The sequence below is a fragment of the Trachurus trachurus genome, assembly GCF_905171665.1.
Source record: "Trachurus trachurus genome assembly, chromosome: 2".
NCBI classification, from domain to species: Eukaryota; Metazoa; Chordata; class Actinopteri; order Carangiformes; family Carangidae; genus Trachurus; species Trachurus trachurus.
In genome coordinates, this window is record NC_139914.1 from 12,540,958 (window position 1) to 12,555,513 (window position 14,556).

The 14,556-nt window shown below is 41.6% G+C and overlaps 1 protein-coding gene across 1 annotated transcript in view; it reads right to left on the reverse strand.

The window, feature by feature from the left end:
* Nucleotides 1-14,556, reverse strand: part of LOC310998191 (inactive dipeptidyl peptidase 10-like) — a gene marked incomplete at both ends in the record, with an annotated part of 63,409 nt that overhangs the window by 31,738 nt on the left and 17,115 nt on the right. Inside the window, 2 exons of the mRNA XM_083988127.1 lie at nt 6,517-6,612; nt 7,634-7,748. Coding sequence (XP_083844253.1) covers nt 6,517-6,612; nt 7,634-7,748 — 211 coding nt within the window. The remainder of the gene's footprint in view (nt 1-6,516; nt 6,613-7,633; nt 7,749-14,556) is intronic.

Genomic DNA, 14,556 nt, shown 5'->3' on the forward strand with positions numbered 1-14,556 from the left:
GCAGTCATATTCATGTATTATTACATTATTACATTACATTGCAGCAGTTATTACATTTTCAAGGGTGTTTTTTTAATACTTGGCCAATGGTGTAATAACCAGCCAATATGTGAGGCTGAAACTTTATGATCAGCACTAACTAACTTTTGGCCTCAGTTTGATAAATGATGATTGGTTTTATCACCTCACGATGCTGCGTTCAAGCCCAGTTTGGAAGAGTTAGCATCCAGTGGCGTGTTCAGCAACACGTCGCACCGACACCGAGGATCTAATCTATCCAAGACAACTGGTTGTGAGCTTGATGACATTATTTATTTGCATTCACCGCGCTGCAGGAAACGTGCCGCGTGCGGTCAGGAAACACATCTGAGCGCTGATGTGTTTGATTGTTTGTGAGCTGCAATCTCACATCTTAATTGTTCTCTATATTATTAGTTATTTTGGTTGTTTTTTTTAAGCATCTGGACGTGATTCTGGCCTCCTGAGAGGATGAATTTCACTTGCCTCTTCCTTTGTTTCTCTGAATTCATCAACAGCCTGGTGTTTCTTCAAGTGCTATAATAAGAGATCTGATGTAAGTGTCCCTCGTGCTATTAAATGACGGTGCGAGCGGCTATTGAAGCCTGACTCGGATGTTGGAGGAGAGGAGAGGAAATGAGTTGGGGGAGCTGTCAAGGAAGCAATTTCCATTACAGACCTGTTTGAATTACACCTGCAGGAGGCTGCTGGGTAGTAAACTCTAGCCCCCCCCCCCGGTTCCTTCACTCTCACGCACACACATTAGATTTACGCCGGTTGTAATTTCCCACCTCCGCCATCAATCTCAACAAAAGCGCTAATGGGACGTCTGACCCCTGTTGGGATGAAAAATCCAATACGGCGGTGCTAAAAAACTCACCTCTCACTCTCCTGTCGCACCTGAGCCGACACCTACCTGTGATTCCTGGCTGTTACAGCTAATCCGTCACCTGGCAACCATGCAGCCTGACCTCCAACCTCAGCTACCTGTAGCTTCCCACCAAATTGATGAGCCACAGACATCACTATCTTCTGACTACACTCTTAGAAATAAAAGTGCTAAGTAGAACCATATAAGGTCCTTCGGCCTTAGTGTTACCAAGAACCCTTGTTTTTCAAGAAAAACCCTTTTTTTCAAAAGATTACATTGTCAAATCTTAGGCCAATGACATAATTACCAGCCAACAATGTAATAACTCATTACATTATACTAATGTTATTTTTCATGATTATTAATGATATATTCATGTTATTAATGCGTTATTTCATTATTGCAACAAGTTTTTGAGTTATTGGCTCATTTTAATTACATTTTAAATGGCCAAAATTATTATGTTATTGGCCATTATTACGTTTTAGGTTGCTACAGATGATAATGAGGTTTATTTTTCAACTGCAGAATTTAATTTCTACTTGATTTATATATTTCTGAATCATAAATATGTATGAAGAATCTACATTTTGCCAGAAGTAGGATGGTTTATTCCTCCTCTGATCAATCATGTGATCAGTTGTGAGATTAGTCAAGACTGTGCTTTGGACATTTTATTATTATTATTATTTTTTATCACTTTAATCATCTTGCGTCTTTGTTGTGATCAGTCGAAACTGTAATTTTGCTGCTTTTTTTTCAAGAAAACCCTTTCTTCAGGAAAGGGTTTTTCAGAAGCAAATGGTTCCAGGTAGGCAAGGCAAGGCAATTTTATTTGTATAGCCCATTTTTACAAACAGTTTGTCTCAAAGGGCTTCACATAGCATCATAACAACATCCTCAAGGTACCCTCAGGTAGAACCCCGGCCCTTCTAGAAGAACCCTTTTAGAACCCTTATTTCTAAGAGTGTATCGTTAAAATTCATGACTTTTTGTTCCTTTACACAGGCACCTGGTAGGTTGCTAAGATGATGTTTTCACTGTTTCTGTGCAATCAATTTCAAGAGCTGATCTGTAACAGGAATACCAGAGTTGTGCGAGATCGCGAGACAAAGCTTTGGAGTCCTTGAATGTGCAAAAAATGATTTTTTTCTCAGCAGCTGTAAATACGCTTCCGTCTGAATGCAGGCTGCACAACGGGATAAAAAATAAAGTAATACTGCAATAATGTCGGCAGGTACTGAGAGAGGGTTTGTGATTTCAGCTGGAGTAATCGTTCTTGCATTTAATAAATAAAAATGTATGAACCAGACAAGCACGTCTGGAGAAAATGGGGCTAACAATCACAAAATTGCAAAATCCTGCGCCGGTCGTACAGCTGCAGCCCTGTTTTCATCCATGTGACAAGATAAACATTTGGTGGGACCAATTCTCCAGTCGGGTGCCGTCAAATCACAGCAAAAGAAGAAGGCAAAAAGCACATTTCAGCCTCGAAAACGGTGAAATTGAAGCAAAGTCGTCAAACGGTGGGGCTGAAAACCACAAAAATAAACTCCCAGACACCGTAAAGGTCATAAAAAATGATAATATTATCATTGTTGTAGTGAAATATTGATTATAGCAGCTTTAAAAATGACATATGGTGTAGTTGTATCAACAGCAGGAGGTGGAGCTGAGACAGATTTGGTCAAATCGGTCGTGACACCTGCATCATGTTCAGATCAAATGTGTGAAATAAGGTCCTCGCAAGCACAGGTAGACTTATAACAGTGTGTGTGTGTGTGTGTGTGTGTGTGTGTGTGTGTGTGTGTGTGTGTGTGTGTGTGTGTGTGTGTGTGTGTGTGTGAGAGAGAGAGAGGCCACCCCAACCAGAGCCCATAATGAGAAGCCACAGGCCACAGGACTAGTCATTAGTATTATCCCCCTGTGGAAGGGAAGGACACAGCAGGCAGTGGATCTCTGCCTCGTATCCAGAGCAGGGAAAACCATCTCTCACTGTCTCCCCTGTCCTTGTGTGTCTCTCTTCCCTCCTATTATACCTTCTGTCACCGCCGGCAGCTCTCCAGAAAGGTGTTAGGGAGATATTTAGTCATCTACGCTCCGGAATTTACCATTGAAACAATAATTTATCTGTCACGCTGTCAACAAACCGCAGTGATTTCCTTTTCTTTCTCCTTTCTCCGCTCTTCAGGCGACGGCTGCTATTTACTCTCTGTCTCTCTCTTCTTCCTCCTCGGGTACAAACTCAATCCATCGAAGAACCAGTTAAAGAGACAGTTCAACATTTAATAATCCCGTTTTATGAGTAGGTTCGTTACCTTTAATTGTCGGTGCAAGCTATTTTTAGAACGGCGGAGCAGAGCCGTGAGCTGCTCAGAGCTACGCTATGGAGGCTAATGGGATTTCTTGGTTTCCCCTCATCAAACTCATCAAATACACAATCCAACAACTCGACAACGCTCTGGTGGACAAGTTGTGACCTGCACATTCACCACACTATGAGATAATAACACAACGTTACGAGATGGAGTTGATTTAGAGGCAAATACAGAGACTGCTTGATGAAAAACTGTCCCAGAAGGCAACGCGCATCAGCAGTTTTGCATGAATTCACCTCTAAAACAACTCTGTCTGGATTATCTCATAGCGTGGTGAATGTGCAGGTCACAATTTATCCACCAGAGCGTTTTGGAGTTGTTGGATTGTGTATTTGATGAGTTTTTTGCACCGACAATTAAAGGTAACAAACTTACTCCTAAAACTATAGGGATTATGGCAATGAGCCAATTTACCAAAGTGTTGGACTATCCCTTTAAATAACGTGGATGTTTCTGACTTTTTTTTTTGCTCGGTTTCAGATCAAGGTTGCGCTGTAACACCTCCAGCAGGGGAATGTCTTATGTAACACATAGAGGAGGAGGGGGGGGGTGTGATGAGGAGGTGTCGGCGATGTGACCCGGAGCAAAGAGTGGGAGAAAGGTTGGAGAACTCAAGTCGAGAGAGAGAGAGAGATGTGAATACGCTGAGTTTCTCTCGGTCGAGGGAGGAAACTGGGCTTCAGTGTCCTGCTCAAGGACGCGCTGACAAAATCTGACAATTAATGACCGACCCCTCCACCGCCTGAGCTACAGCTGCTCTAAAGAAGACCTCTAACAGCCCCATCAGGCTTTGTCACATCCACAGAGCCGTTGCTAGGAATTCTGGGCCCCCTTAAAGAATACTAAAGTGGGCCCCTCCCCCTAACTTTTCCTTTTTTTTTCTTAGACTACTTATGTATTATCGTTTTTTATTTAGCCTTCTTTGTTTTGATGCTAATGCAGCATTACACTGCAAAAACTCAAGTATCTTAGCAAGAATATTTGTCTTATTTCTAGTCAAAATGTCATTTCTAGTCAAAACAAATCTCATTCTACTTAAAATAAGACTCATCATGTTAAAAGCAGCTTGTTTTTAGACACTTTTTACTTCTTTCAAGCATATTTTCACTTGGAATAAGTAGAAAAAATCTGATAATGGAACAAGTTTTTCTTCCTTATTACAAGCACAAAAAACTTACTTTCACTGGCAGATTTTTCTACTTATTGTGAAATTAAGTGAAAATTATCTAAAAACAAGTAAATTTTTAGGTAATGAGTCTTATTTTAAGTGGAAAGAGATTAGTTTTGACTAGAAATGAGACATTTGGACAAGAAATAAGACAAATATTCTTGGAAAGATGTTGAGTTTTTACAGTGTACTATGAGTATTAGTCAGGGTCTTATGCAGAATAAATCAGTCATACAAAGATTAGACTACTGGGGTCTTTTATGGGCCCCACTGGGCGCTGGGCCCCTAGAATTATCATCACCTTTCTCCCCTACACAACGGCCCTGCACATCCAACCTGCAGCTCTTCATCTCCTCCCATCTCTTCTTGCACGTTTAAAGCTGTGATAATTGGTTTAAAGTTAACGTCCAACCATGCATTTCACTCATCGCTGACTTTGTCTCGCTCCGGTGCTCCGTGCACGACAACCGTGGTGGTAGGGTTAAAGAAAGGTCGCAGTTCTGGAAGGTATAATCAAGGCTGGTCAATTAAAATATAATAATTATGGTTGCGGTTCATAGAAAAGTGGACGTTGCATTTGCATTTATTAATTCAGCAACATAGGAGAGAAGTGAGGATGTTTTTCCTGCAGCTCGTTCGCAAGAACTACAGTAATGAAAAACAATTATATATAGAGTCATGGAGGTGGAATACATTGTCATATTTCATAACTTAAGCAACAAGTTAAGAAAGTTTAAGAAAAAAAAATAGCTAAAAAGGTTATTCTTGGGTAAAGGCCTGGAAAACACTAGCCTGTTTTTGCAGATTTTTGTTTTATGAAATTTTTATCTCAATGCATTTTGTAACACGTTCGAAATTTTACTGTTGGCAGGGAATTTATTGATGAAACTGTATGCATATATATGTAAGATATCATCGTAATTGTATTCATATGCATGGACCCAAGGAAGAGTAGCTGTTGCACTAGTAACAGCTAATGGAATAGGGATCCATAAACAAATTAGGAAACACAGAAAAGAGATGTAGCTTTGACAAAATAAATAGGTTTCTCTTATTATTTTGGTTTCATTTTGAATTTGCACTTTTGTGTCATAATTATCATTATATTGCTTAAATCTGGTAGATCAGTGGGTGGGAGAGCTTCTGACCCTGAGTCACTGTGGGTCTCTTGCTCTTGACTCCACATGACACTGTGAGGCCATCTGTGTCTGGACATGCGTGTGTTCGGCAGGGGTCACTTCAATTAGCTCATGTGTTTACGCACCGAGCGACACACAAGAAGGCGAGCGGCTGTTTTTTTCATAAAGATATGAGATTCACAGCTCATTTTAACACTGGAAATAGTTCTTAAAGGGATAGTAGCATTTTTTTTAAAGTGGGGTTGTATGATCTACAAATAGCCCCTAAGTACTTTAATTGCAGTAGAAGACTCTCTGCACTCCTCCCGTTAGCAACGCCAGCCCATAATAGCCCTGCCCAGAGATTTACAACATACAGTGTTGTGAACAGACCCAAAGAAACGGCCTTTTTTCGCGGCCTAAAAGAGGTTTTACCTGAAAAAAAATACACAGTCCCATTGTTCACTATAATATAATTTTTTCCAGCCCTTCAAAGTGCAGGAAAAACGCTGTTTTTATTTGGACCTAACCAACTGCTGATCGGCGGGCGCTAACCCTGGGCGGAGGGATACGTGAGTTGGTTAGGTCCAAATAAAAACTGTGTTTTTCCTGCACTTTGAAGGGCTGGAAAAAATTATATTATAGTGAACAATGGAACTGTGTATTTTTTTTTCACATAAAACCTCTTTTAGGCCGTGAAAATAGGCCGTTTCTTTGGGTCCATTCACAACAATGTGTGTTGTAAATCTCTGGGCAGGGCTATTATGGGCTGGCGTTGCTAACGGGAGGAGTGCAGAGAGTCTTCTACTGCAATTAAAGTACTTAGGGGCTATTTGTAGATCATACAACCCCACTTTAAAAAAAATGCTACTATCCCTTTAAGTTTGAAAAAAGGTGGATTTATTGATCTAATATGGAGCAGAGTGGAGTTTTTAAATTGAATAATGCTGATGTAGGACTCACCGCTGATCCACGTGGCTTCAGGGTCGTGAACGCTGAACTCTGGTTTGTACAGATCTGCCACAGTCAGCCTGGATTTGCTGCTGCCGGGGACCTCCACTGGGGAGGGGCAAAGAAAAATAATGAGAAGAGACACAATCAAATCCACTCTACTCTATTTTCACATGGTTTTATCTCAAAGGACGACGCTGCGTCAAACTCTGCCTCAGAAGACGTCTGGAGATTTCCTGATTAAAGTCAAACAAATGGGTGGAGAGACGCAGAGAGTATAAATATTCATCTGTTTACATGTGCATGAACGCACATGTGACCAATACACAAACATAGACACACACGGGTGTACAGTATTACATTACACACAGCAGATTTCACATGAGATTCCTCCGTAGCATGCGATGCTGTCGTAAACAATCAAAGGCAACACAAAGAGGCGCTTTAAGTGTTTATATTCATGCAGACATAAAAATAGGATCAAACATTCACATGAATAATATATTAAATGTACATTTTCTCCCTTATTTCTTTTTTAAAGGGATAGTTCAACATTTTGGGAGGTAGGTTCAGGTTTAGGAGTAGGTTTGTTTAATTTAATTGTCGGTGCAAGCTATTTTTAGAACGGCGGAGCAGAGCCGTGAGCTGCTCAGAGCTACGCTACGGAGGCTCATGGGATTTCTTGGTTTCGGAGTTGTTTTCGAGGCAAATACAGAGACTGTTTGCCGAGAAACTGCCCCCGACGGGAAAGCGCATCAGCTGTTTTGCATGAATTTACCTCGAAAACAACTCTGTCTGGTAACGTTCCGTTATTATCTCATAGCGTGGTGAATGTGCAGGTCACAACTTGTCCACTAGAGCGTTGTGGAGTTGTTGGATTGTGTATTTGATGAGTTTGATGAGGGAAACCAAGAAATCCCATAATGAGCCTCCGTAGCGTAGCTCTGAGCAGCTCACGGCTCTGCTCCGCCGTTCTAAAAACAGCTTGCACCGACAATTAAAAGTAACAAACCTACTGCTAAGACTATAGGGATTATGGGAATGGGCCAATTTGCCAAAATGTTGAACTATCCCTTTAATTAATGTTGTTTTATAGTTGTATATGCCACTTCCTCTTTTCACTACTCACATGGTGTGAGGACGACCACAGACATGGTGATGAGCGAGCAGACCACCACGATCACCAGCAGGGAGATGGCGATGCCCTTCCAGTTCCTCTGCGGCGGGCTGACGTCCACAAACTCCTGCACACACACACACAAACACACACAAACAAACCATCAACACTGTTTCTTCACAGAAATCAGGCTGCGATAACAACAACAACAACAACCTCCACCCCGCTGATTCCAGCCACAAGAGCGTTAATGAGTTCCTCTTCATCCTGAAGGTGTTGAAGAGGCTGAGGTCAGGGGGCTCGACCACAACAAACCAGGCAGAAACAAGATTTTAACCATTCAGGAAGCAATAAAAGACCATGATTCAAGTTCCTGCAGGTGCAAAAAAGAAAAAAGAAAAAGCAGCACAGAGGGATCGGAGATGAAAGGTTTAAATGATGATAAACGGTGTGAAAGCCGAGGATGACGCTGCGTCAGGCCTCAAGAGGAGACTGGGAAATGTTAGCCCGGATCAATCAGAGTGCTGCTCTGTGATTGGCCGTAACAGCAGAGTAACTTCACTCCAGCAGCTCGGTGCAGCCGATCTGACCTGAGCCAACCTGAAGTTTTCTATCAAATCAGTGTCAAATTTGGATGGAGGCACCAAAGGTTTCAGCATTATACACAAATGTATATGGACATAACAACAGTGCAGTTTAGCTTGTTCTTTTTGTAAATGTGATAGAAATAAACCAGGGATGCACGACAAACATATTATTATTATCCCGATATTGGCTGATAATTATGGGCCAAAATACACAGATAAGCCCATTAATGACATTACTAGAGCCAATTATAATTAGCCTTTAACATTGCCTTGATTTTGCTCATTATCAGCCTGTTTGCCCCCTAAGTTGATTTGAAAAGTTGATTTTTAAAAGGTCATAACTGATCTTGTTTTTGTTCTGATTACAGTGGTGATGTTAGTTATATTATTTGGTTAAAGGGATAGTTCAACATTTTGGCAAATTGGCCCATTGCCATTATCCCTATAGTCATAGCAGTAGGTTCGTTACCTTTAATTGTCGGTGCAAGCTGTTTTCAGAACGGCGGAGCAGAGCCGTGAGCTGCTCAGAGCTACGCTACTACGGAGGCTCATGGGATTTCTTGGTTTCCCTCATCAAACTCATCAAATACACAATCCAACAACTCAACAACTTGTTTTCGAGGCCAAAAAACTGCCCCCCGACGGGAACGGTTTTGCATGAATTTACCTCGAAAACTGTTTTGGAGTTGTTGGATTGTGTATTTGAGTTTGATGAGGGAAACCAAGAAATCAAATTAGCCTCTGTAGCGTAGCTCTGAACAGGTCACGGCTCTGCTCCGCCGTTCTAAAAACAGCTTGCACCGACAATTAAAGGTAACGAACCTACTGCTATGACTATAGGGATTATGGCAATGGGACAATTTGCCAAAATGTTGAACTATCCCTTTAAGTCAGAGGCAATGCTATACTGTAATGTTCAATCCATCTTCACTTACTGCATCTTAGCCTTTCTTAACCTCAGGTGTGGATTTAAAAACCATTAAAAAATGTTATTGGATATCGATATCTGCATCGGTTATGAGAAGCAGGAAGTCATCTGTTCATCAGGGGAAAAAAAGATATGTTATGGTGCATCAATAAAATCTACCCAGGTGTGGTTGGATGTAACACTCCCCAGGTGTGCACATCTGTAAAAACAAGGCAAAAAACGCTGCATCACAAAAATGCAGAAAAAAACCCCCCAACAGACCATTCCTCATATAAAGCATTGACCTTCTTACCCTGCTGGCTATTATCACAGAGCCACAGTACCTGAGCTCCTGCAGCTCCACCTGCCTCTCCTGATTGTTCCTATTAAAATGAAACATGACGTTCAAGACACAGATGCATCACGCCGCCTTATCTCATCTCCGCATTGTTTCGTGTTCAAGCCGGGGCCTCGGCGAGCGTGTTTATCATCAAACCCCTCCCCGTCGGCGGCCGTCTACAACTGTAATTAAATTACACTTTAATTATTCACTGTTCACTAGTGCGTTTAATAGCAAAAACTCAACAAGAAAACGATCGCCCTCTCAGAGTTAACAGCTCCACAGTTGTTCGCTTTGGCATTTTATCAAAAGGTCTCGCATAACATATGGAGGAGATTTCAACGTGTGGTGTGATTATAGATCAGCTCTGGGTTCTATATTAAAGGGATAGTAGTATAGTAGTGTGGTTGTATGATCTACAAATAGCCCCTAAGTACTTTAATTGCAGTAGAAGACTCTCTGCACTCCTCCCGTTAGCAACGCCAGCCCATAATAGCCCTGCCCAGAGATTTACAACATACAGTGTTGTGAACAGACCCAAAGAAACGGACTATTTTCACGGCCTAAAAGAGGTTTTACCTGAAAAAAAAATACACAGTTGTTCGCTATAATATAATTTTTTCCAGCCCTTCAAAGTGCAGGAAAAACACAGTTTTTATTTGGACCTAACCAACTCACGTATCCCTCCGCCCAGGGTTAGCACCCACCGATCAGCAGTTGGTTGCCTTTTAGGCCGCGAAAATAGGCCGTTTCTTTGGGTCTGTTCACAACATGTATGTTGTAAATCTCTGGGCAGGGCTATTATGGGCTGGCGTTGCTAACGGGAGGAGTACAGAGAGTCTTCTACTGCAATTAAAGTACTTAGGGGCTATTTGTAGATCATACAACCCCACTTTAAAAAAAAATGCTACTATCCCTTTAATACTGTGGCAGTATCAAAGAGAAATGCACACAGCCTGTACTCAGAAAATGAGCCGTCAGGACTTCCTGTGACTTTGTGATGTCACAACAAAGCAGCCAAAGCAACTAATCCATGAAAACTGTGGATTATTTCTGCATATTTTTCTAAGCAACTGAAGCTGTAAAACTTTAAATATGCGGAATGAAAACATTCCTCTCAATGAACTCAGAGTCTCAGACAGACTTGTTAGCATTCACCTCTGCTAGATCCATCTAGCAAATGGATTGATTTTTGAATATGCCGTCTGGCTGATGCAGCTTTACACTCGTCCTCCTGTCTGCCCAGCGGTGATTATCCCCCCATCACGGCAAAGCTTTTTTGTAACAACAGGCCGGCGGCTCGGCTCTTATCTGCAGCAGAGATATTAAAAAAAATACGTTCGCTGTGAGAATCCTGGACAACAAAAACATTTTCATGTGCCGATACCTCCAGAAGGTTCACATCTCTCTGACCTCTGCTGCTCCATCCCTTCAGTTTCAGCCCAGAGATTTACAACTGCTACTCAAGACTATTGTATTACAATATAATAAAACGCACACTTTTGTGTAGTTGAAGGATTAATAATATGATTTTTGTGTGAATGAGTCAGACGCTGAAGCTGAAGATGCACAAATGTGCCCAGAACAATATCACATGGACCACTGGTGAGGTGGAAACTGTTTACTAATGAAGCAGGAAAAACTGATTCTAATACGCACACACACACACACATATACACACAGACACACACACACACACACACACGCACACACACACACACTTTGCATGCAGAGAATTAGCTCCGAGATGTTGAACTAATACTCAGAGAAGTCGATGGCCCAGTGGTGTGCAAAGCAAGAGATGCTCTGCCCACTGTGTGTGCGTGAATGTGTGTGCGTGTGTGAATGTGCATGTGTGTGTGTGTGTGCATGTGTGTGTGTGTGTGTGTGTGTGTGTGTGTGTGTGTGTGTGTGTGTGTGTGTGTGTGTGTGTGTGTGTGTGTGTGTGTGTGTGTGTGTGAGGCTTTAGCAGACACAGTTCACTGCAACAGTCTGTTGATCCGACTCACTTCAGTGGAAAGTAAAGCAAGCGGGGAGTTTGAGTCTGTGAGTGTGTCAGGGTTTGTGTTTGTGTGTCTGTGTGTGTGTGTGTGTGTTTGTTTGTTTGGCTGTGTGTTTGAGCGAGAGAGAGAGAGACAGAGGGATTAAAACAGAAAAAGACTCAACAAACACATTTTTCTCCGCTTAGGAGTGAGAATTAGAAATAAAAACAAAAGCGTTTTTAACCATTTTCACCAAAAAGACAAACCTGGCAACCCAGAGAAAACAGGCAACCCAGGAAGAAGAGACACTTTCTACCTCTTTATCGCCAAAACAAAATCAACAAAACTGATTGGAAGCACAAGGCTGGACTCTCAGATCCAAGAACTGACCCAGCAGCAGCAAAAACTAATACTATACACACTAGACTGCTTCTATACCGGGTGCTATAAAAGTGTAATTTTCCACACCATACTTCAGCAGCAGTCTGCTCTGTGTGATTACAGTCCAGCCTCATTTGAATTCTCAGCAGAGGCTACTGTGGTGGTGTATTAACTAGCTGTCAGACTTCAACACTTTACAGAGTCCAGACACAAGCAAACACTTCTTCTTACTCTTCTTAATGTTCAGAAGAACCACAGTTCAGATAGAAGAAGAACAGCTTTTGGACAATCTGCTTTCTCCATTAAAGTCATAGCGAGGTGGAACTCTACAGTATACCTACACACATAAGAGACTCAGGAAGCCTAGTAGAATTTAAGTCCAGCCTGAAGCTCTGGCTATAAGAAACACAAAAGTGGAACCACCTATGATTGACAGGCCTGTACTCTGATCACATTGATGGAATTTTATGTATTGTTTCATTTTTATGTAGGCTATTGTATTTAGTGTAGGCTACTGATCGTTGTTTCTTCTGTCTGCCTGTCCAGGGACAACAGATGTAAATTAGCTATCAGCTAACTCTGGTACAATTACTTTAATTGTGCGCTGTCCCTGTAAAAATTAAGTAATAAAAAAAAAAAAAAAAAAGTGAGATCTTTGCAAATTGTGACTCTTGTGAAAACTGGAAGCTGTGCAAAAAAAAAACTTGTAATGAAAAGTGCAAAATGCAAAATCCAGTTCTCACTTCTGATATTGCAGGAAATAAACAAACCTACTCCACATCAATACTGACATGCATACGATGCTCCTTGTATTTTTGTCTCCTTTTCTCCATTTGATACCTGCACCAGCGCATCTACACACCAGTTTCCACTCTGTCCTCTCCACAGTCTGCTCTGCTGCCTGTCCACGCACAGCTTTTACCTCCTCGGAGTAAAACACAAAAACACGGGGTTTAAATGTGTGATAGAGTGGTCTATTTTCTCTCTACCTCGTCCTGCTGTCCATCTTTCGGCTTCTTCTTGGTTGGTTCTTTAGACGCCGTCATGGTGTCCGAGCCCCGGTCTGATGTGGTCTGGTGTGGTGTGTCTATCCAGCGGCTCTGGCTCTCCCCCCCGGTAATAACATCAGACCTGTCGGCGCGCCAATTTAGCAGCAGCAGCGGCACGCGGCAAGCGGCGCGGCGGCAGCGCGGCACAGAGCTTCCGGCGTCGCTTTCAAAATAAAAGCCCTCATCTCAAGCTCCACCCACAACAGTGCTTCCCCCAAAACATTACAATTAAAATTAGGTTAAGAAATGTTTTTATAATAAAAGATTACAATACAAAACACTGAGATAATTAAGATTAATATTGTTTTATGGGTTTTAAATGCACCTCATGGTTACAGAGATTAAATTGTGCTCATAGTTTTTGTCATGGGCTTTTATTTTTCTAATTAACTGCGAACATCCTGTGTCACATTATATATTTCTGGCTATTTTGAAGAGGTCCATTGTCTTTCTTTCTTTTTTTTCTTTCTTTCTTTCTTTCTTTCTTTCTTTCTTTCTTTCTTTCTTTCTTCTTTCTTTCTTTCTTCTTTCTTCCTGCCTTGCGCTGTCCATGGTGCTGAAAACCATTCTCAGTCTTTTCCAGGGTTTGAATGAAAATACTATTGCCAATGCTGGTTGATCTATTTATCTGAAGCACACTCTTTCTCACTTTATAATAGAGGGTACAGTTGTATATTAAAACCCTCTGCCCTTCTATTTCCCCCCAATTAATTAAAGCTATGGAGGAAATGAAAACAATCTAAAGCCATAATTCAGTCATTAGTTTAGCTAAAATATCATGGATGTGGTTTAATTACCAATCTGCTGCTGATAGATTACATAACACAGGCCTTAATTAAATCAAAGATGACTAAATTGTGCCATTAGAAGTTTAAATGTGGCTCTAAAACCAAAATTTTAACTTAGACATAGACAAATAATAACACTCTGATCATTTCCCTGCAGCCCAACAGTAAAAGCAACAGTGACTGTCATTCAGACTAGTGGTATTTATAGTTTTCTTGTGAATTGGTGTTTGTAAAGCAGTGTACAGTATATCCCCACAGGGAGCAGCAGAGCTCTTTGTGGTATTTTTTTTATTTTTTACCTCTGATGATGTTACCTTACAATCCCCACAGTATCACTTCAGGGAGTTTTGTAACATCCAGTATTAGAATATCCCTCGGAAATAAATGATACAGGATTATAGCTCTGCGTGTCATTGCACCGAGGCTTCATCTGAAATCCCTTTCCGAGGAGAACGAGGCGAGCCAATCAAGCGGCCCCGGTAACCAGCTGGCCTTTCCTGCTGCCAAGTGACTGAATGCAAACTGATAGGTGTCACAGAGAAAGGCCCGAAGACACGAACCCCCACCGGTGCACACTCACGCACACTGTGCCCACTATCCCATCTAAAAATAATGACCACAACAGGAGGAGGGAGGGGGGCAATGGCATGCACAAATGAAGATGGAGGAGTAGACACTAAAAGACAAACCCTGCGGATAGAGAGACTAGATTCTCTAGTGCAATAGACATTATATAATTTGTTAAACACATTAAGCATGCATGCAAAAGAAAAACAGTGCTCTACATTGGATTTAATGATGAAACACTAAACAGAAAGGCCAAACTAAGAGCAGGCTGCTGCGTCACTGCAAGGGTTAAGTCAGGGCTCAGTGTCAGGTTTATGTTTACACTGCATCAGAG